This window comes from Megascapheus bottae, chromosome 19 (assembly GCF_031878675.1).
Source record: "Megascapheus bottae isolate mThoBot1 chromosome 19, mThoBot2.hap1, whole genome shotgun sequence".
Lineage (NCBI taxonomy): Eukaryota > Metazoa > Chordata > Mammalia > Rodentia > Geomyidae > Megascapheus > Megascapheus bottae.
The window spans coordinates 13672739-13697359 of NC_143527.1; the positions used below are offsets into that span (position 1 = coordinate 13672739).

The 24621-nt window shown below is 38.5% G+C and overlaps 1 protein-coding gene across 11 annotated transcripts in view; it reads left to right on the forward strand.

Moving 5' to 3' along the window:
* The window catches only part of Tcf4 (transcription factor 4), a 343820-nt gene that overhangs the window by 154263 nt on the left and 164936 nt on the right, over nucleotides 1-24621 (forward strand). For 9 of the 11 annotated variants that reach the window (XM_090353043.1, XM_090353046.1, XM_090353045.1 and 6 more), the window contains one exon: nucleotides 18779-18843. In XM_090353043.1, the coding sequence (XP_090209169.1) occupies nucleotides 18779-18843 (65 nt within the window). Of the gene's footprint in view, nucleotides 1-18778; nucleotides 18844-21205; nucleotides 21375-24621 lie in introns of those variants that run through there. The other 2 variants (XM_090353051.1, XM_090353052.1) reach the window with 1 other exon arrangement.

The window sequence follows — 24621 nt, forward strand, 5'->3', positions numbered from 1 at the left end:
AAAGCACCAGATGCAAATTAATGGTAGGGAGTCTTTAACTCTTTAAACCACCCCCCTAGATTTCCATCCTAGGAAACATGTGATAAGCGCTAGCCTAACAACAAGGTCCTGTTCCTCCCCCCGCCCCCCAGTATGAAAGTGCTTTTATTCGTGACCCAAGTATGAACATTTCTGGCAAACTTATTTTTTTTTAAGGGTATTAAAAAAACCCATTTTCCTCCTTCCCTTTCAAGACTATTTAAATTTACATAGTAAAACGTGTTAGGACAGCCCAGTGCCAGCGTGGTGTATTCTGTCCCCTGGCTGGCAAATTCATCCACTGTGGCGTTTTGGCCACTCTTCGTCATATATTTGGGCCTGGGTCTCCGGGTGTCTTCCTTTGTGCGCTGTCCTGAAGGTCAGGAGAAAAGCAAGTATTTGATTTCTCTAATCAGGGTGGGTTTTTTAAAAAAATCTAATCTCTTTGGTTTAATATAAGAGTTTGAAAATGTACCCATAATTCACTTAACACTCTAGTTTTGTGTTTGAAATGTAATTTTAGGACATACTGTACATTCAAAGTGGATACTCAGAAACTCTTGAACAGAGACACTGACCGCATACATTAGACAGTTCTTAATTTATAAACCTCTGTGTGTTGCTTTCAAAATGTCCACCTTTTGGTTGGCAGATTTGTAGATTCCCAGCCATTCATGATGGTCATTGTAGCTAAAGTTAAAGACAAACTCGTGGCTAGCTCTGCAGGTCCAGTCTGGTTTCCTATTTGCTCTCTAGCTTCAAAATATTATAATAACATTATTAATAACTCAGATCTTCTTACTGAGGCACATGTTGAAAAAAGAAAAAGCCTGTGTAAAGATTTTTTAAAAAGGGAGAATGAAAACACATCTCTTTATAGATTGTAAAATTTGTCAGCATTTTCAGTCTCAAATGATATATCAAAGTTTTGGGAGTTGCTAAGATGCAGTTTCCTGTTTATTTGTAACTTCCAGAGTTGCTTTCCCAGCAAAAATAAAGAAGATAAATATGCCTTGTTAGAAGATAGAAAGTTCTGTTTTGTAACAAGGAAGGGATGGGATGGGGATGGAGGGGGAGGGCGGGATGATTGACGGGAGACAGTGATCAAGATGCATTGTACTCATAACCTGACTTAGGGAATTGAAACCTCTTTGTATAACTACTTAATAATAATATTAAAACAAGGGAGTGAAAAAAGGAAACTTTGATGGTCTTGCTTCACAGTGCTCAGTAAAATAGAAAGTGTCACTTGCTATTCAACAAGGACCTTCCAGTGACTCTTTTGTCCTGGTTACACAATTAAGACCTGCTAGATTTCGATTCTCTATTAACCTTTCAGATCCAATGATGATAATTTCGTTTCAATGTCTTGCTTTTTATCAAGTGTTTTTTTGTATGTGTCTGTGTATGTATGATCCTTTGTACATGAGCCCGGCTGTGTGCACACAGACACATGTGTTGTGTGTAAGGTGAATGTGTCTCCATGTTGGTAGATTAGTTACCTTCTTTCCTTTAATATGTGTCATGCTAAAATAGGAGCTAGGAGAAGGTTTTGCTTATTTTACCCCCATTTTTTCTTTTCTTTCATTTTTCTATGGGCAAACTGCCCATCCAGATGGTAGAATTTCACCTGTAAGCAATCTGAGACGATAGGTTAATTCTGACATTTTATGGAGCTTTTTAAAGTTTCTTTTATACAGTACAACTAAGTGCAGAGTAACTGTTCGCTGTTCACTGAAAGATAATGTTTCTTTTTTTTTTTCTGTTTAAATGCTTCCTGCTGTGATTGAGTTACTTTCCCCCTGTATTTGAGGTGCAATTAAAATCTGTGGTTTGAAATCTGTGTCAAAACCACATCTGATGAGATCTCGGACCACTTCTAATATATGTAAAGGAGGAAGTGATGGCAGAAGGCAGAGAGTAAATGTGAAGGTTAGAGGTTGAGAAGCACTGCCTTATAATCTTATAACCAGAACTTTCCTATGGTGTCCATAAATTCCCTGTTAATTTTCTTGTCCCACCAGATTTGTAAATATATCGTAGCTCAAACCTTCAGAGCTGTCTTAGCAACTGTCCTGAACCCTGAGATTTGCTTTTGTTCTCATTGAGGCCAGCCCCTGGCCCAGCATGTGTAGTTAAAGAAGGTGGAGGAATACTGGGAAATGGTTAGTTCATCTGTATTAAAGGAATTCTGTCATTATCAAAAGCAAGTTTTTGGAGTAGAGAATAGAGAGGGGGGTGAGGTGTTTATTCGTTGCAAGTATGACCCAGGCTTTATTCATAAGTTGTTTTTGAATATGCCATCCTGTTGTTCTTTGTAGAAAACTTCGTTGCCATGAGTTCTTTCTTGAGTTATTATCAGAGTAAAGATGGCTTTAGATGCATCTCTTCTCTTGACGTATTCCTTTGGGGAAATATTTTTGAAAGCAAGCTCTTCTGTCATCACCCTAGCGGAGACATGGGATCTCAGTCAGGGCCCATTTGTTGCCTTTTCTGCTTCCTGTTTGGTACACGTTAATTCCCGTGAGCTTTTTCTTTTTCAAGTGATGAGATTTCCACTGGTCAGCAGCGGGCCACATTTACTGGAGTTATTGAACTCTGAAATAGGAAACCTGTGGGTGACCAGTTTCAACCTGCTTAGAAGTCATCTCCTCAGTCAATGAGAATTACAGCCCCATGACCTAGAATGTGAAAGCACTTGTGTTTTGGAGACCTCTGAAGATTTTGTTTCAGGTATTGCAACAGAATCAACATTTGTTTATGGACAATGAAGCCAGTGTGACTGCCAATACATCCCATCCAGTTGCTTCTCCCATTTCCCTTGCAAACTCTCCCATTGGTTGGGATCTGTGGAGACATTTCAGTGGCTGGCTGGTGGAAATGTTTGGGAGAACATTTGCGAATCAAAGCAGCCTAAAAATTTGCAAAAATGTTTGCTTGAGCAAAAAAGAATCCACTTAGCATTAGGAAGTCACTGCTTAAACATTTTAAAAGCATTTGTGATTTCCTGAAGTCTATTATTCATGAGCCTCACTGCCAAGCTTGAATTTCAGGCATCAAACAGGAATCCATATTTTTAAAACTGTTACGAGGTGGAAAGATATTTGCTATTTGATGAAGACCTAAAGCCTATACCTATATATAATGTTAACAATGAAGAAAAATGACTTAAAAGATTCAGATGTATTTTAAAATATTACTCTTATTAATGACCTGTAAAATAAACCATAGAGAAAGAGCTCTATAAAATGATAGGAATATCTTTACAAATATATTCACTTTCCTTTGTTGTATGTTTCCTCCAGGAAAAGATACCCACATTGCTTGTCTTTCTGTTGGAGTCCATAAGCTTTCTTTTCAGATCTTCTGTCCTCTTTAGAGTTTAATGCAGATATATTTTTTTGAGTGCAAACCATGTTTTCACTGCTGTCCACTTATGGCTTAAAATAGTCTATAGAAATCTCAATACAGGCCAGTCTTTCAATTTTTTAGAAATGCACGAATTGTACATTGACATTCAGTATACTGAAAAGCCCCTTAGGTCAGGTATTATTTTCCCATCTGGACATTTTAATTAGTAATAAAAATGTGGTTCTATATACTCAGGAATATAATTTATGGCACATGATGGCCCAGAGAACTCTGTTGTTGTTGAGGTATATGTGTGGCTACATTGTATAAACGTGTGTGTGTGTGTGTGTGTGTGTGTGTGTGTGTGTGTGTGTGTGTGTGTGTGTGTTTTGTGTGTTCATACCTCCTAGAAAACCCCTACATAAGAGGCTGGTTCTGTTTTTCAGTTGTGCACTAATACTACATCAAAACATCTCACAATTTTTTCTTAGAAGTAAAACTGTAAGGAATACATGTATGTGAATTCTTAAGTAGAACTTATTTGTTACTTCAAAATTGGCCAGTGGTGGAATGGCCTAGAAAACATAGTGTTGATTTATAAGTAAGCTTGGACAGAAACGGAGGCTCCTCTGTTTCCTTGTTGTATGTGGCTGAGGCAAATAGATTATATTCAACTCTAAGCCATCTAGGTTTCTCATATGTTGAATGAAGGCATTAACGAAAGTAATAGTTATAATTGCTGCCTACCAAAATTACATTGAGCACCAAAATAAATGTGTGTGAAAACATTGAATATTATAGGAGTCATAAGCATTTTTTAGCAAAATGCAAATTATCAATTTATAACCCATGTTCCATCTTACATAATTCAGGATTTTTATCTTAAGTTATCAAGAAAGATCCAAATATATAATTGCATTAAATTGTTAATACATGGTGACTTTAAGACCTCTAGAAAGATGTGTGCATCATTTTCACCATGAAGAAAAAGGATCCATTTTTGTGAAGTATATATGTTATTTAAAATAATGTTATCCTTTTTGGGGGGGAGGGTATCATGGTTTGAATGCAATATATCATAACTTACTAGGCCAGTGCTTCTACCCTTGAGCCAGACCCCTAGTTTTTTTTTAATTTTTACTTCAGTTATTTTTTTAATAGGGTCTTGTATTTTTGTCTGGACTTCCTGAGCTTTGATCTTCCTGTTTGTACTTTCCACATATCTGGACAGACAAGTACATGTTATCACACTTAGCTGTTGGTTGAGATTGGGGTTCTATGAACTTACTTTAACAGGCTAGTTTAGTTATCTGCCTGATATCTGCTTTCCAAGTAGCTGGGATTGCAGGCATGAGCCACTGTGCCCGGCAAATTAATGTTATTCTTAATTAAGGCAGAAGCTGGTGCATTTGAGGGAAATAGTGACCCTCTAGAGAAATGGAGAGTGGAAATTGTTTAGGGAAATGAGTCTTAGAGCCTTCTCTTTTGGAAAGATCTGTGCATGTTTTTCTTTGTCATTGTGAATTTCATGTTTGCAAACCAGTGTGAGTATCTAAATGGTAATCATTATTGTTTAGGACCTATCCATTATTGTGTTCGCACTCACATAGGCACATACACACTATATAATTCTCTAAAGAGTATATCATTTTCCAAAATGTGACTTGTGACGAATTACAGTTGGACCAGAATTGTTTGGGCCCCTGGCAGAGAACACATTTTTTTTTTTTTTTTAGCTTTCATTACAGTTCTAATTGTTCCTCAAGAATTCTTTGGGAGAAATAAGGACAATTGCTTTCTTTATATGAAAGAATGGTAAAATAGTATACAATAGATTAACTGTTTTCATCTTATTTCAACTTCTGCCAAAATATAATGCAAACCTTGATCACAGTATTAGTGTCCTTTTATTACATTGGTCCCTAACAACAACTATCGATTCACATACACCACAGCTTTCATAGACAGACTGATTTAGATAGCCTGAAAGATTTGTTTCTGGGACCTGGTAGTTGTCATTTGTGGCAAGGTAGGAAGTAGTAAGTTTAGTGGAGGCAGTCGTGAGTTCATTTATTCATTTCGTCCACAGAAGAAATGGGAGTACACCTTTATGATTTGGAGATCAGTATTTAAGAACTTTTTAGATTTTAGAATGAAAATTGATTTCTTTTAGGGCCCTAGTATGTGTTTAATTTACATGTTCCAATGACCAGTTTCATTTAGAAACTTTAGTGAGTAGGTAGAATGTCCATATTATTTATTCTGAAATTTCAAAAAAAAAATGAGGTTACAGGTGATCTTCTTTGCAGCACCATTTGGTAAGAATGGCCAGGAGTACTTTCACCTTTCCATGTCAGCTAGGAAATGATTTCAAGGTACTTGTGGGATAGGTGGTGGTGGGGGTGGAGGAGGAGGAGGAGGAGGAGGAGGAGGAGGAAGAAGATGAAGAAGAAGAAGAAGAAGAGGATTAGGAGGAGGAGCAGGAGGAGGAAGAGGGGGAGGAGGAGGAAGAAGAAAAAGATTCTCATTAAGGGACTGGATTGAAAATTTGGGGCACAGCATTTAAAATTTGATAAAAAAAAATAAAGTAATTCAAAGTAAAGTCTGTAGCCAAACTCCTTAATTGTGAAGCATTTGCTGAGTTCTCCTCTTCCATCGTCGGGCCTGCTCTGGTACCATATGGCCTACCATGGAACATTTAACTTGTCAGATATAATGGATTGGCCTGGAAGCAGATTTTTGCTTTGAGCACTCGGCTCCTTTCTTGCATTTCACTCTCAGCTCCAGGCTGCAGGATGAAGGATTGTTGTGGAAATGCAAAGAAGAGACACACAGTTGATTCCCCTTAAGAGAGTGACCTATATGCTACAGAATTTTACCCACGTAAAGAGGCATTATCCTCATCACTGGCCTTAGCAGGCTGCATGTCAGAATCATTTAAATTTGCCTGGACTTAACAGATTGTGCAAACAGTTCAGAATTGAGTGCTTAGGAATAATAAAACATCATCATTTTAACTTATGCAGAAGATGGCTGTAGCCATGTAGGCCAAGGGATGTGTATTATTTGTTGTGACCTACATGTAACGTAAGCCACCTGGTTGCAAAAGTATCTGCAAATTAAGTTCATCTTGCAGTTTGCAGAGAATGCTTTAAAAAAAAATCACCTGATGGAGATGTTTCACGGCTCCATTGTTTTTGTTGGGTGAGTAGAGGTGAGGTTGAGATGGTCATTTCCGTGGATAGACAAGTGCTGGTTAATTAACCAAGCTTTCCAGCTTGAAATTTAAGTGCAATTTCTCCTTTTATTTTAACGAGTTTGAAAGTTAAAATTAAACTTCCTGTGGATATTTAAATTTTAATCTGTGAAAGTCTATAATGTAGTATTGGATGTTTGTTTTAATTTGGTGCTTTTGTGAGATGATCTCCCCCTACTCCCTCTCTCCACTCATTTTCTATTTGTACTATTGTTTCTGAAATCCTAAACTTGGAAGGTACCAGGAGGAACTTGTGATTTTTGAATTTTTGGGAAAACTTCCCCAAGTAAACAGAGTCCTGTGTGCATGCGTATGCACATACATGGCTGGAGATCCTGTTGTCACATAACCAAGCAAATGTTGCAGAGCAGACAGCTTACCACTATTCCGTAAGTCCCAGACCAGTGGGAATACAACTTGTGCATCTCAAACATAACCACAAAATAGTTGCAAAAGTGAAGTAATAGAATTGCATTTGGCATATGGAGTTACATACACAAAGAGTACTACAAAGAATATTGTAATTTACAAAATATGCATGAAGCTTTAGAAATTTAATATCTATTTTCTAAAAATTCATGTACTACGGAGATCTTCTTTATAGGTCATGCCAACATATCAATCAGAACTAGAGTGGCCTTTCATACACACAAACAAAATGGAAAACAAACGTGTTTTGCATGGAGCAGCCTAGGAATCTCTGTTAAGGTTGTTGTTGCATAATGATGGACTTGTGTATGTTTCTTAGAAATCCTAAATAGACTATCAATTTTATTACGGCCACCACCAACAAAATGTGTCACCCGTCACCCCTCTTTCCAATTTGGTCAGATTTATGATTGTATTTGTTTGCCCTAGGTAGCTCTGTTGGGGCATGTACGCCCTCTGCTGGTCACTCATATTGGAGCTGGCTGGTATACTGGTTCTTAATTTCTGTTACTTTTCTAGGTTGGGCTGTTTTGGGTTTTTTGTTTTTGTTACCAGTTACATAGTCAAGAAAACACAGCCATTATAAAAGTTGTTATTTAATACTTGAAGTGTGGAAGTTTATGTGAAAATAAACAGGTTTCATTTTGGGGGTGTTATCTTGCTAAACGATAGTCTCGATAGTTCAAATAACACATAAAGTATATACTGCTGTGTGGTTTTTATATGGTTGATTTTATACTGCTGTTTATCCTATTTTTCTATTTTGCACAGTTCTTCTTGGGCCAAATTATACTTGAGTAGAATTAAATTGACAGTGGAACTTTAAAAGGGACAAAGCCATGGAAAACCTGCTATGTTTCTGTGTGTGTATGTTGTGGAGATGGCAGGAGACTCCAGCAGAGAACTCCAGAGTTGACCATTTTCATTATCTCAGAAAGAAAGAGTGCGTCTTTATATTCTCCATGCTTTTGAATTGCATTTTTAGGTTACTTGTAGATGACATTTAAGCTGTGGCTCTTTGCAGACATTAAGAATGGAGGTTTGAGAGGAATCTTTTTGGTTTTGATTTGATTTGCCTTTGTAGAATGTGGGATGTTAACAGAATAGATCACTCATGGTCTCTTTGTTCCCCGGTCATAAGAGCAGATTATTAAAAGGTGGTAATGATGGAGAAAGCCAGCTTTCCTGTTAGGGTTTGGTGGAGAGCATCCTGAGTCCTTGTCATGAAATGTAGGACTTGCAAAAAAAAAAAACTTTCTGTTGTTATGCTTCCATTAAATTTATCATAATAATCTCTGAAATGACGTGAATGGATCCATTTGGTCGTTGTAGGGATAAGACAGTGTAGAACTTTAAGATTCCTTAATCTGGGCCGGGAGTTTGGCCTAGCGGTAGAGTGCTTGCCTAGCATGCACGAAGACCCGGGTTTGATTCCTCAGTACCCCACATACATAGCAAAAAGCTGGAAGTGGTGCTGAGGCTCAAGTAGTAGAGTGCTAGCCTTGAGAAAGTCTAAGGACAGTGCTCAAACCCTGAGCAAAAAAAAAAAAAGATTCCTTAATCTTATAGTACAGATTTCTCATATTCATAAAGAAGTTCCAAACCAGCTTCTGAAAACATGAAATGATCAGTGTGCTTAGAAGTGGAGTAAGGAATAAAATTTCTCAGGAAATTTTTTCTCCACTTGTCCCTCTTTCCGATTCTAAGTTTTGGTTACTTTAGCATCGATTTGTTTGGACCATGAGAGCAGCAGTTTTTATTTATTTTGATGGATGCTATCATTGTGTAATAACTATGAATCACATTTTGATAAATTATTAACCCCCCTTTGCAATCTGTTAAGTATTGCCCTGCATGAAGTCTCCGGCATGCTCCTCCTCTGTACCTGTGTGGTTTTTCTCTTTGTTCCTCAATATTTTAGTGGTCTCAATACTGACCTTTCTGAGAATAATGCTGGCTTCTGACTCTCTACTTTCTAGAACATAGCATCCAACAAATACTTATTTTCCTGTCCTGTGGTGTGCTTTGTGTGTTGAATATGTGTGTGTGTGTGTGTGTGTGTGTGTTTGTCTTTTTTTGCTGAAAGCTCACATTCTTCCACTTGAGCCAGACACAGCTCCATTTTTGGCTTTATACTACTTCCGTGAATATGTGTTTCACAAACTTTCCTGTCTGGGTTGGCTTTGAACCACAGTGCTCTGATCTCAGGTTTGGAGTAGCTAGAATTACAGGTTTGTGAGCCACTGGCACACACCCTTTTTTTTTTTTTTTTTTTGCACTTTTCCCCTTCCACATTTATTCACATAATAATGTTTGCAAGCTTCATGGTTAAGGTTTATATGCATATATTTTACATGGCACATTTTGTTTTCCTGTATACTTTAGATAAGACAGGGTCATTCTCTGGCTGTCACCTCTTCTGTCTCCTTCTTCCCCTGTTTCCCTTTGACTCTGCCTTTCTCTCCATCCTGTGTATCCCATGGTCCTCCCTTAACTCAGTCATGCCCATAGATTTGGTATATTACAGCCCAGGACTCTGATTCATGCCGTTTAATCCCGAGCCTTCAACTTCTTTTAACAGTAAGTCGTACAACCAGTCTTTGGACTGAGAGGACTTTGGTGTTGCTTACTGATTTAGCTGTCTAAAAGCTCATTCTGTTGAGGTTGATCTTGAAGATTGTGCTCCATCACCCACATGTTGTTTTCTTGATGTTTAATGGTTAGTTGTCCAGCTCCTTGCTCTGTTGAGGCTCTGAGGTATGTTTTGAATTCTGGAGTATTTCCTCTCAATTTTTGGGTAGAGCCTGTTTTGGGAATATAAACTTGTATTAAAGCTAGAGAAATATTGCTCAATGTATTACTGGTAAATAAGTAATTGACACGTTATCTTCTGTCTGGTTTCAGAATGTTCCTCAGAAGCCAGGTGCTGATAGCTCAGGACTGTAATCTTAGGTATTCAGGAGGCTGAGATGTTCAGGATTGTGGTTCAACATCAGACTAGGCAGAAAAGTATGTGAGATTCCTTTCCACAATAATCAGAAGTAGAGTAAGGCTGGAAGAGTGGCTCAAGTAAGAAGAGGACCCTCCTGGGCAAGCAAACCTAGCAAACATGGCCCTGAGTTCAAAATCCCAGTATAATTCCCCCAAATCTTACATATATGTATGATTTCATATGAGCATGTACATACATATAAACATAGCATACTTAAAGATATCATTGTCTACTTTCTTTATTTTTCTGTAACCTTGAGTAGGGTTAAATGATTAAATTACTATCTCTTTAAGAAATGATAATTGTGATATTCTCACCAGTTGTAATCCCAATGAGAAAAATCCAAGCTCTCCCATGTACATGATGCTTCCATTTGTACCTTGTGCAGAGAACTAATGTGGACGCTGTGCAGTGCCAGTAATACTGAACCTTTTTTTCCCCTGTTTTCAGTCCCACTTTACCTTATTCAGAGTTCTAGCATTTTAATTTTTTTCCATTACTAGGATTCCAATTGAATATATTATTCAATGAACAGCAAATAATGTATAGTTAAAGGTAATAATTTATAGTGAAATATGATTGCTTAGTTTCTTAGAACTTGCCAATAAATTCTGAAAATGTTATTCTTCCTTCATAAGTTTCCTGCTCATTTGATGGTATTTCTCTGCTACACTTGTCCAGAAATATCATAGATGACCTCCTAATCTGAGATTAGACTAAACTTTCAGATTCACTGTTGACTTTAGGCAGGGGATGAGTAGATGGATGGATAGATGGATGGAAATGGGCCCTTTAAGTTCAAGGGAGGTTCCTGGACTTTACCTTGTTTCCTAAATGTGACTACTTTTTAGGTACAGTGGGGTGTGAGTGCCCTCAAGGGTCTCATTGCATGGAAGAAATGGCCACCACACTCCAGGGCTGAGAACATTATTGTTTATTAGAGGAATTTAAAAATAAGGCGTTTTCCTTAATGGAGACAGGCAAATGTGAAAGAGAAGATTCTCTCTCTATGTTTTTTTTTGTTTTTGTTTTTGTTTTCCTTTGCCGGTCCTGGGGCTTGAACTCAGGGCTTGAACACTGTGTTTGGGCTTTCTTAAGGCTAGTGTTCTACCACTTGAGCCACAGCACGGTTTCTGGCTTTCTCTGTGTATGTGGCACCAAGGAATCAAGCTTGGGTCTCCGTACAAGCTAGGCAAGCACTGTACCACTAGGCCAAACTTCTTGGCCCTAGAGAGGTTTCTCTAACTCATGAAATATGGGTATCCAAGTTCGTTTGTCTTTATTAAGATCCACTTGAATCGCTTGATTGAAGTAGATACCTTTGTTATCTAGCAGGTCCCTAGATCTCTTGGAACGTTATCTTGTAGAACCTTACAGAACTGGGCCTGTCACTTTAATTGAGGCTTGCTAGAAGAACCATTGGGGTTTTAGTTAAGGATACAAACTCTGTTTGTATTCAGCTCTGTCTAAGTACCATGGAGCAGAAAGCCCTGGTATCTCCAAGAAAAGTCTTGCTGATGATTCTCCTGAAGTGCAAGATTTCCAAGCTATAGATTGAACCTGTAAGGTTTCCTCTTTTCCACACAGTTGAGTCTTATTCTGCTTGCTCTTGACACCTGTATTGCAAGATAATATATTTTGAAATTAAAAAAAATCCTTTCAACTATATATGTGATTTCTTCCAAGACTCCACAAATCTCCAGTTCCTTAATGCTTTGCTGTCATCACCGCTTGGGGCATACTGGAAACCTGCAGCAGAGGATGCAGTACTGTGCAGCTGTCACTCACACAAAGCCAGTGACAGGTTCCTCAGTAGAAGTGAGTTGCTATGTTCTAGGGTTGCCCTTAGCCCTTTGGGTCTCTAGGGGACTCTTATATAAATTGCTGATTCAGAAAAATCATTACTTTGGTGCTTCAAGTGGTGCTTTAGTGGCCTTAAGGAGTTATGTGACAAAAAAAAGCTAAGGTATCCCCACGATTATACTGATTAATTGTAGACTGTTTGGAATTGGTGTTATTTTCCTGCATGTGGAAAATAAAGCCTAAAAGACAGGAGCTTAAGTTGGATGATGTGTGTATGCTTCTTAAGCAAGACACTGAATGAGAAGGTTCTTTGGGTTGTGTTGCTGTGGGCCAGGGGATTCCTAAGGCAATATTTGTATGCTGTACTGAGAAGGTAGTTTTATGATGTAGCAGGGAGCAGTCATTCTCAATGTGTATCCATTTAGGCATTTTATCTGTGCAAGGACAGAACTCTTTTGACTTTATGAATCAAGCAAAAATTATTTGCAGGGAGGACAGCAGGGATGTGAAGATGAGTGGTACCATATTTGTGATCATACATGTGAAGTGATCACATGATCACACATGTTTGTGATCTGGTGTGTAGAGTCCTGTGTTTTCCCCTGCTGCATGCAAGCCACTTGGCTTGTCACCTCATACTTCCCCCCGGTTCCTCGGTGTAGAGAGAAGAGGTAGAAGAGGATTTCCTAAGAAAACTAGTTTAATTGCCTGTAGACGGAGACTGATTTGTTCAGGTGTAGAGAGATGATGCAGGAGAAAGCCAGCTTTCCTCTTTGGAATTTTGGGCCTGAGAAGAATTGCCTCAACTTCTGTTGAAACCCAGATCCTCATCTCCGTCCTGGGATCTAAGGCGATGAAAATGGATGTGCTATGCTGCTCATGAATTTCGAAGAGAAAGACATGCCAGTGTCACCCAATATTCCGACATACGTTTTTATTCCATCACAACTATGAGAGAAGTTTTGCGTTCACACATAGTTATTACCTCATGGGAAACCATAGGCATCTGTTAATTTGGTGTATATTCAGTGATGTTTTGTTTTTTTTGGGGGGGGATAGTTGTGACTCACATTCCTCACGATGAGTAGTAATAGACAAAATGTCAGGAGGAAGTATGTGTATTCAAAGAAGTTTAGGAGACAATGCTTAATGTAAAATTTGTTTACTATAGGACTTCTCAGAGCCTTGAACATGCTGAGACTTAAAGTAAGTTTTTGGGAGGATGGTTATAGATAACTAGTAATATTTCTGAGATCCTTTATTTAGTCTCCCGTTTGATTTCTGAAATCTACAGTGGGATTACATTTCCACAGAATGTACTTTGTGAGCCACGCTGGGTTGCCCTATGTATAAATTACATATTCACTTGCATTATTATTTTGGGGGGTGCTTTAATGCAGTTGTAGCCTTCATGTAGGGAATGTACAGAATTGCTGTTTTCTGCCATGTTTTTTTGTTAATTACTTACTCTGCGTTAACGTGATGGTGGTAGTTAATTGTGAGACGTCATAGATTCTGTGTACATCATTTGTACAGCTCTAGAGTACCTAGAGACCTTTTAGGAATAAAACACCATGTAAATGTAAATTATCACTGCCTATAAGACACTTTCATTAATTTCATATCAAATTCATGAGTGTTTTGAGCTCTGGGATTCTAGAAGTCTTGAGTATTAGCCTTTAGTTTACTTATATAGTTTTCCTTGCAGCATTTAAAGAGCAGCAGTCAAACACAGAACACAGTGTTGAGAAGCGTCCTCCCATTAGGGTTTCCCCTTAGACCTGTGCAGCCTAAGGAAGTTTTCTAGCCCTCATTTTCTTCATTTTCCAAATGGTCACCATGGTGCACCTTTGCAAAATCTCTTCTACTTGATAGCAACTATCTCTGCTTATCTGGGCAGAAGATGATGAGGTAGACATGCAAAAGATGAAAGGACCTGAAGGAATCCCCATGGGTATTCTCCATAGCCTACAACTTCCAGTTACTGTTTAATGAAGAAGTCCTTTCAGTGTAGACTGTGGATTTTTGTTTATTTGTTTATTGTTTTTTTCAAAAAAGAAACTAATATGGTCAGCAGAGATGGGTTGGGGCTGGAGCTAGAGACAGAAATGTATTCTGAAACAAACATACTTATGATAAGTTCCTAGCCCTATGCCAGGGAACAAAAGACTCATTCTTCAATTCCCAGAATGAGGATTAGCAGTGAAGCAGGCTTGCTGGGTGTATTGTAATGTAACATCAGATAATTTTTCATCAAGGCTGTTCACAGGATGCTCTGCTCTACCATCCAGGTGTGTCTGTTGCAATGGTGGGTGGAAGTGTACTATTGATTTATCATCGTTAACAGGGACTTTTCCCAGTGGAAACCTCCAGTCCTCATTGGACCCAGTTATATTATTCTTCTAGCCTACCACCAGAGGGATGGCCTCCAGAACATCTTCTATAGACAAGATGCTCTTGTCTGTCTTTGCTCTTTCATGTAGGCTTGAACTGTCTCTAGGTGCAAGCACAGAAACAGTCCCAAGACAATTCTTTCTGGAAACATCCCGGTAAATAGAATGGATTTATGGGGTCATTTTTTCCCATTGTGTAATATTTTCATTGCCATCATTACCACAGGGGAAACCTGGAAGAAAAATAGGAAAATCAGCAAGAAAAATTGGAAGTCAAATGGCATTTAACAAAAGAAGATTAAAATATCAAATTTGGTTTCTCAAGACATTTGTTGAGCATATGAATAATAATAGTGATTATAACAAATAATAATTTATTGAGCCACGAATAATAATAATAATAATAATAATAGCCCCAGATTTTCCTTGTATTTCTCGGTATAGAATGTGAAAAAATAGCAAATAGATCAACAAAAAGAATGGGCCTTAAAATATGAGCTGCTGATAAGGTTTTTTTTTTTTTAAAGGGGGCAGAGGACTCAAGTGAATTTTTTTTGTTGTTGTTGCTGCTTTTTGTCATTTGGTGCCATTTGAAATAATCAGATTTAAATATAGACTCTAGCCATACGATGGGTTCAAATTGGACAAAACCGATGTTGACTTTCTGGGTTGTTTGCTCGCTGTAGATGCCAACTTGTTCCTGTTGGTCTCCTTTGTCTCCTGGAGGATTGATTGACGGGTGCTGTGTCTGCTCATTTCCAGCGATTTTCTTGTTTAATTAAAAAAAAATTGTGGCATGAAATTACATGTTCCCTGTATACATCATTTCTGCAGGAGAAAGTTGTTTAGCCAATATGTCGACTTCACTTTCTTTTGCCCCTCTTTTGCTTTCATTCAGCCCTCTGTGTCCTGTATTAGGTCACATCATCGGTCTTATGCCAGGAATTCGTCACTAAGCAGCAAAATTTAACATTTGGTCCTTTGAGGTATACAAATGAATCAAATGCCTGACAAGATTTGTTTCTGGTGTGTATGTCAGGGTTTCCTTCCCCTCCCCCTTGCTCACAGGCCATACACAATCAATGTTACTAATGGGTACCTGGAGTTTTAAAAATATGGACCACAATACTCAATGTAGTAAAAGACTTGAGCGATTAATGCTACCCTTATGCCTCTTTTGAGTAGTTTTAGCCATGGGGCTTGGCACTGCCACCATTGTCTTTGTGCCAAAAAATATCCGCAGCGGCTGTCGCGTTCTAGGACTGGAGGGTTGTCTGGAAGATTCTGCAGCGAACACACAGGGTTTGTTTCTCGCTGCTATCATCTCTTTTAAATAGTGGAGAAATAGAATCTTCCGCTGTTTCAAAGCATCCGCTGTGGTTGTGGGGCTGGAAGGGGAGGTGAACAGCCAAGCATGGAGACAGGAGGAAAGAGGCTGACTGAGGCAGCCAATTGGTGTAAGTGACAGACATCCATGGCCCTCATAGAGGAAAAACAGGTATTATTAGCTTTTGTCTATGAACATGAGATCGTTACGGAAGGGTCTTGCTCTGCTCTAACCATGATCTCAGCACTCTTGCAGGGTGGGGTTGGGGGGATAAAAGGTTGTCTGAGACAAAATGCTCCAGTGAATTTTAATCAGACTATAGCATCTTTTATAATAGATATTTCCCGCTCCCCCCCTTAAAAAAACCAAGATTTTTTTTTACAATGTTATTATCTGGATATTAAGGTGTCATTTTAAAATGGCTGCTTTTTAAACATTTCAAATTAATGATAGGGCTAAAAGAGAAAAAAATCTGATGTCTGAGGAGACTCTTGGGCTTTATCCACAATCCCTGACGATTTTGCTCCCAAACAGGGGCTAGGGCTCTTGAGGGCAGATTTATAGTTGAATTTGGGAACAAAAAGCTGTAATAAAGTTAAAGGCTTATACTATCAGAATGAAATGTGTTCGCTCCCAATCTCTGAAGCAATCTATTTGATGGTAAAAGTGGATGTTCTTGATGAAATCTTCACAAGGAGCATAATCCTCGTGGGGTGGGGGGAGAAGGGAAAAAAAAAGAGTCCACCTCCCAGACTCCTGCTGGCTGCGCTGCCTCTTTGGTACCTCACAGACTTCGACAGAGTCCTGGACCAGTGCCCACTGATGTCATGGAAACACTCAAATTACTGAGAATGATTCATGTCTATGCTGGTCTCTCATCCTCCCCCACACAAACACGAGGAGATTTTTAACCCTGACAACTTGTAATTTGCAGTGGGTTTATTTTTGTATCTGGATAAATATTTTTTAACTAGCAAAATTGAGATTAAGCAGTCTGTATCTGATATGATAGTAAAGAACGCTGGGCCCATGCATGTAGCCAAGAGGACTGTGACGACTCCGCGGTGTGAATTCATATTCTTCTTCTCTCTCCCGCTGCCTCTCCTTTTCCACCCTCTTGCTCTTTCTGTTCCATTCTTCCTCCTGTCTTCCACTTCTCTCCCCCTCCTTTTCCCTTCCCATTTGCATTGACCTTCTTTTGTGGCTTTAAAAATAATAGAATAAGTCGCCACCATTTATGTGTATGAAGTAAGACAAATCTCACTTGGAAAGCTCATCTCTCCAATTCAATGCAATGGAGATAAGTTTGAAAAACGTCTCCAGTAATTTCTTCTATAGTAAAAGAAAACCCATCGTGGCCTTCCTTCCTCAACACTATATTTTACAATTTACTACTTAGGAATCACTCAAACACAACAAAAGGTATTCAGTTTCCTATTTTAAAAAAAAAATCAAAGCAATTCTGTTTCATTCTTTTTCTCATTGCCTGCTTGTCTTGTGGTGGAATAGTGAATATTATGGCAATGAACTATTCTGTGGTGGCACTGAGGAGATTTTAGAAGTCAGAGCTCAAAGGAATGGATATGCATCACTTGCTGTAGCTCATAAAAGTTGAGCCTTTTCTGTTAGTCATATTTATAAAGCACAGATAAAGGATATGAATAGCTTAATCTTGCCTTCCACAGAGGACTAGGAGTGAATCTGTGGTCATTGTTGGTACAGGTAAATGCACCTGGTTTATCATGTACAATCACAAGCAGCGAGCACTACCTCACATCTCCCATGATGGACAGTATGTATGCTTGGGTCTTGTTTCATTGGAATTGACAATGATATAGGCATTGATTTTATAAGATGCCGTCAGATCAGTAGGAAAGTTAATAATGGGGAAAAGCAGAGAAGATACTACGGCTCAGGTTGTGGCTCTCTTTAAAACATCACCTTCTATGTAGTATGTGTATAATGACTTAGATACAGAGTATACTTTTGGCCAGAAAGAAGCTCTCTGAAAGATAGTCTTATTCTTTGTCTGCTGTCAATTAAATATACTCTAATAGCATTGCCATTGAACTGGAAGACAGAATAATATCACATCTAGCATCTAGCATCTGTGGTATCGAGGGTTGGGAAAGGAAAAGTAGGGGCTCAGCCCTTTAAAATACAAGTTTTCAGTTTGCACATCGGAAGAAGCAAGGAACGGTCCTGCATAGGAAGTTTAGTGTACCTTACAGTTCTGGACCCATCCTTCACCCTGGGTGATGTCCTGACCTGCCTCCCTACCCTTGTCACTTCCTACCATGGCAGTTTTCTGTAGGCCAACACTTCATACAGCACCAGCTGGCCTCTTCTGCTTAGATCTCTTGTGATGTGGTTTCATTATCTGCTCTGCTGATTATTAAGGAAAAACAAACTTTAGAAACAAATGAGCCACCTTGGTTTTATCCATGAGTATGGTTAAAAAGCATTGGTGGCCCTATACAGTGTATAGAATACAGCCACAAATAATTTATTGGTCAGAATTGGAATACAATGTTCGTATACCTTGAGTCTCTGGGCTTGTTGGATCTATTGGTGGAATCTGAACTTGGGTTCAGTGTAGGTAATTTTTCAAAAAGTCCTCTTTCCCCATATGTAAATGCCATCATCATCTTGATAGTAACAAGGTCCTCCCCTCGCCCCCCTCCTCCCCCAGGGAAAGGGAGTTTTTAAAGAAAGAGAGGAAAAGACTCAGAATTTTGAATCGTTTCTTTTCTAAATTCACCATCTGGAGAGCTTGTGATTGATTAGCTTTGGCCTCCCCATTAAGTGTCAATATAATCAATGGGAATTACTAGGCTAGGGTCATTACATAGATAATTTGCCGGCTGTGTAAATAAAATTAAAATTGTTTAAATTTTGGGAGAGAGAAAGAAAGTGAAAATAAGGAGTGACAATTTGTTTGTTAAGAGAGTGGAGACCATTGGAATGACAGTTTTTGGAAGTGTGGAGCAGTTTGGCTAAGAATAGGAATGAAGGATATTTTTTTTTTCCAGTTTATCATTGCCAGAGTGAGGAAGTGCTTTCCCCTCTCTTGCTTGCATACATTGTCAGTCGTGCCTGCTTTACGTATGTAAACATCGGGAGAGAAATAGAGATGCCTGTTACCTGCAGGAGAGGTTTTTGAAAGGGAAAAAGCCTGATTTATATTGTTTTGTTGTTTCTCTTGGCAGGTAAAACAGAAAGGGGTTCCTACTCATCTTATGGGAGAGAATCAAACTTACAAGGTTGCCACCAGGTAAGTGGTGTCCCTGGTTGGGGGAAGAGGTGAGAGAATAGACCCTGGGGGTCTAGCAAATTGTGCCGATTTGGTTAGGTCAGACGTTTTCAACCATTTTTCTGAAGTGCACACAGAGTCTGCTGATAACTGTTGTGAAAGTGTACAATAATCCTCAATTGAGAACTAATGAACAACACCTCTTAGGAGAGGAGAGGTGGTCAGAACCACATCCACCTGTTTATTTTTTAAATTCATCTGCCTGTATCAGGGATACTGTTCATAAGCCAGCCATGTTGATGTAAGTGGATCCATCAAAAAGTTTATTTGCAATTAAGAACTTGAGAATTTTGTGCACAAAAAAATGCTTTGAGAAGCCATATGTCAGACTAGGTTCGGGTGGCTGTGGCCCCAAATTATAGTTTTCATAGGGGTGTATGATGTTGTGTGAAAACAGGGTGGTAGTGAGGGATAAAAATGTCTGTGAAAATATGATTTGTTGTCCCTTTTTTGTTTCTGAATTGTTTTTGGCTGGAAGTCAAGGCCAGCAGGCTAACAGCAAAGCCGTCTCAGGGGAATCATGCGTGAGCTAGAAAAATAAGAGTCCTTTAATTAAATAATAAAATGCTGCAGTAACAGAAAGGTATGAGTGTGCAAGTGTATATTTATACCTTGGTATTCTTCTTATATCTTTTCAATTCTCTGGAGAGAGCCGTTTCTGAAAAGGCTACTAATAGCCGAAAGTGGAAACTTTATTTCAAGACAACCGATTTGTTTTTTATGGATGCTTTCCTTTTATACCAATCTCAGTATTGATCATATATTTAAAATCTCTACTTTCTGTCTCTTGTCTCTCCCTTTCTTTTAAGGAATTAATACTTGTTACAGAACATGAATGTCTTACTTTACAAAAATTGATGATATTCAATAGTACCCTTTAATATTCAAAGCTCTCTTGTTCTGCAGTAGTTTATGCATGTTCTCTGTGTGTGTGTGTGTGTGTGCGTGTGTATGTGTGTGCGAGTGCGTGCATGTGCATGCGCACATGTATGTGCTGGAAAATATATGCTCGCTCTTTAATTCTCTGGCCTTCTCAGTTTCTTTAATGGTATGGGGAAAAAGCGATTGGTGATGATTAAAATAGCCTGTTTAATACATCCCTGAAAAATATAAGAACGCATGTACTTTAGTAATGAAACTGAGCCTCTGAAGGAGGAGTCCTTTCTGGATCTGTCATTTATCATGAAAGGTGGAATTCTGGTGGGTTGGCTTCTTAATTTTTTTCCCTCTGTATACATTTGCATTTTTAAAGTTGACTTCTTTGGCCCAGTTACCAATGCAGTCATATTCCACATCTGAAAGATGTTGAGATGAGATGACTAGTGCTTGGTGAGAACTCCTGCCGGAGTGCAGCTCATGGCGTTTGTTTGGAAAGAATTGTGCAGGAAAGAAATTTACAGCCATTCCAGTGCAGCGGAAACATCTTTGGAATGTGAGTGCACATGTTCGGGGCAGATAGCCTGGCCGCCCAGCCTCTCAGGGCTGGGTCTCTGGTGTAAAGCTCTGAATTCCTACAGAAGAGCCGGTTCCTGTGGCTCTGGTTTCTGAGGGTCAAGGCGGAGGTCACTGGAGTTTGGGGGGAGAAGAAAGTTGACAACATCCTTCCTTTTTTGCAGATGGTCATGGCAGAGGTCTCTGTTTTTGCTGGGCCCCTTTGGCTGGTCATTGAGAGAACAGGCTTCCTCTCCCCTGGAACCTTTCTTACTAATAGGAATTGGCGTGATTCCTCACAGACACAAAGATTTCCTCTGCTGAGTAAGCGTGAGGCCCCTTAACTTGTGAAAGCATCATCCAGACCGTGTGAGTCTTGTCTGTGTGAGCAGAACACAGACCCTCCTCCCTCCGTTTGTGGGCAATCCTTCCCTCGGGTGAAACTCAAGTTAATTCCCCCCCCCCCCCAAACACAAGGTGAGAAGCGGAGAGGGCTGAGGGGGAATTGTGAGGTGGCTGATTGGCATGTGATGGTTGAATTTTCTGGGCCTTGGGAGGTTCGTTTTGAGTCGTTTTTATGCAGGAAAATTCTTTTGTAGATGGGGAGATGGCTACATCTGCTTTTCTTAAAAGAAAAAAAAAGCTTTCAGAATGTAGTTGGGGAGTGTGGAGCCCCTTCATTCTTAGTTTCTGCTTTATGGTTGTAAGAACAGACTGTTTCTATGCCTAGCATGGTCTCCGCAGAATCTCTAAACATTTAGGGCGATTACTTATGGATAATAATAGATAAATGTTTGAAATTCCCTGCTTAGGGTAGGGCCTGAAGTTGAGAGGTCGCCATAGTGTGAACTTCTGCTTTCTGTGAAATTTGAGAATAGAACAGACCAGAGAATCAATTTCTCTGGAGCTGCATTGTTTCTTTGATTCTCTGACTGCTAGAACAGCTATACAAACCAAAACAAAAAAATGAAGGAAAAAAGAAAAAGGGCAATATCCTGGTGTTTGGGGCTTCAAGTCTAAAAGCAGATTACAGCTGAAATGATATCCCACTTTGTGACAAGGTGAGTAACACTTTGGTGGGGAGGGATAATTTGTTTTCTCCTCTTTTATTATATTATTAAGATGCTGGAGAGAAAACCTTTAGAAGTAAGCTCTCAGGAGCTCCAAATCTGCTTTTTAAAAATGATAATGATGTATCCTATGGACTTCAATGGATAAGCAGTGTTATATGGAAATATACTTTAGTTTTTTTTTTTTTTTTGGTCTGGTGTAGAAAATTAGTGGTGATAAGCAACAGGTAGTAACACACTATCTCAGAATTTATTGTATGAGATAAATACTTTTTCAAAAGCATATCAGGTTAATAAATATATTTATACAATTGTGTTTGAATTAGGATTTAGTATTACCGATATATGATATCTTAAAAAATTGATACTTTATGAGGAGGAAAAGCTGACAGACTCTTTATTAACATTATCTATCTATCTATCTATCTATCTATCTATCTATCTATCTATCATCTATCTACCTACCTAAATACCTAATTACATTGCCATGTAAGAATGATCACATAGAGGGTGAGATTTAAGAAATTATACATAAAATTAACCAAAAGACAGACAAAAGCAGTGCAGTCAAATGGACTTTAGAAATTCTAGCTAAATGTGGGAAAGAAAGTGAAGTTAAATCAAATTGGTATACGGAAATCACACCCAGGCTTAAGACTTTCTTGCCAAATTGCAACCTCATACTACTTTTATTGGCAGAGAAAATAAAATGTATGATGGAAAGTGTGACAGACATGAAAATGAGTGGAAATAAACTTTTTTTTTTTGCAAGATAGCCCAATCTTAATGCTGTAACAACCAGTACCTAGTTTCTCATGTTAATCAGTATTACTGCTAAAGACAAAAGGGAAAAATAATTCTTCCTATTTTGGTCTCCTTTTCTGGATTAAATAGGATTTGTAAACTTTTTTTTCCCTCCTGAAATCTGTTGTTTTTAAATGGCTGATAAAGATGACATATAGTAGTCATGAGTAGGACAGAATTCTCACCTTGAATGTAAGTTCAGCATTATCAGAAGTTACTGGTGTTTTCCTTCTGGGATCCAAATTTTTAAAGCTATGGATTTTTTGTGATGTTTTCCTGAGAAGATGGGAAGAACTAGGAAAGACATGGGCACCCAGGAAACGGAGACTAATCAAATTAAGGTCTTAGAACTTTGACCTGTGCCTTTGCACAGCAGCTCCCCAGGGGATTGTAATGTGCAACTAGGTTTGGTCATCTTTCTAGAATATTCTGTTGAAATGTACTGTGTTTTAATGATTTGTGTTCAAATTTTCACATTACTACTGACCTTGATAAAGCTTTTAGACTTCTTGCCTTAATTAGATTATTCAAGGCTGTAAATATATTGCCCATGACCTTTGTTTAAAAAAGCAGTGAAAATTAGTCATATGTTGAAAAATCAGTAAGACATCTTGAGATCTTGCTATAGAATTCCATAACCAAATGTCCCAACTTTATCTTGCTTTCTCCGGTGAGTCCAGGCATTGCCCACATTCAGATTCTTTTTCCTTCTCCGAAGGTAATCAAATAGGACTAGGCTGGTAAAGTTATTTAAGGTTAACATCTTAAAAATAACACATAAGAGTTAAGAATGAGGCCTAATGCCAAGATACTATTGTTAAATTTCAGAAACTTTAATCAAGGAACTGAACCTTTTCCATATGTAACTTAGGTATATCCACTATTTATTTTTGATTTATTGAAATTAAACATGATTGTGAAATCAGTTTTATAAAAAATTTTATATATTTCTTTTGGTTATTCTGATACCGCTGACTTAACTCTAAAACTTAACTTACCCTCTTTTAAGTTTTTCTTGTGTATGGTCAAAATAGAATATAAGGAAAATAAAAAAAGAAAAGAAAGAAAGAAAAGGCACAAATAACATGGAAATGTCTCTGCATAGTAGTGTAAGCAGAAATGCATGTCATGTTCACATACCACTCTTTAGTTTGATATCGTACCTAAATGTTTGTTGTTAGTGTTGAGTTATTCAGCCCAAGTCCCATGCATCCTTCCTGGGTCACTCTCCTGTGCAAGGTCCCTGTTAAATATTGTCCTTCTTTCATAGCCCCTTTGCACATTTGCCATTATATATGTTTACTGACTGTTTATTTCTACCAAAATTCTGTAAAATCCTGGAGTGCAAGGGTCATGTCTTCTTTGTTTTGTGCCATGTACCATGTCTCTACCAGGGTAAGAACTGTGATGACTTCATATTCATTTCCCCGGCATCTCACAGGGAATGTATTTGTTGAGAGTTTGAATAGAAATGTTGTATCAACTGTATAGGTGCATGCATACATTCATACACAGATACATACATATATGAATATCTTTAATACCTACAAAAATCAGAAAATCTACTCAAAGAAAGCCCTTTGAAAGCCTTTGCTGAATAGGCCTGGAAGGAATGAGGCCATATCTCCATAGAGAGACACATGTTCCAACTTCCTCTGAGCTGAGTATACTAGGGCCTCATAATCTCAGGTCTGTGCATGTGTAAAGGTGTGAATAAAAGAATGATAGGTGTTCTGTGCTGGTGGCCATTTCACAGTAACCAAAGCTCAGAATCCTGGTCCAATCTTTAGAGTGAACCAGTGGCGCGTTGTGTTTGGATACATGATGGTTTTAGCTATAGCAGGGTCTGAATTCTGTACATGTACGATGTCCTTTATTGGCAGCAAGTCATTCTTTTGGGTACTTGGTATCCTCCTGCCACTCAGCCTGCACCTAGGGGAGAAAAGGCCTATTCATTCATTCCATTTGTTGATGAATATTTATTGGCCCTCTAGTGATGGCTTAGGTACTATGGGGAAAGCAGAAGGGAGCTCTTCCATATGCTCCCTCCACTTCTCACCAAAAGTTGCCTGGATGTAGAGGTGTGTGTGCATGGAGGCTCCATTTGCTGAGATGTAAGGAACTGGCTTACTTATTTAGACAATGTGTGGACATCGGGCTTAGGCCAGCCTCAAACTTATGGACTTTATTGGTCCTCCTCTCATAGCATACTCAACAATAGGGAATACATGTATTTATTTTAAAAAAAGTTCTTTTTAACCTTAGAGAAAACTTCCCAGTGTCTATAAATGCTGAAAAGCTAACACAGTTAAGTATACAAAATGCATGTTAGTATTTGTTGTATTTATTTTGTCTGTGTATATATTGTATAATATATATAAATGTGTATATACATACGTATTTATTTAGCGAACTGTTTTTAATTGGAAGCGCT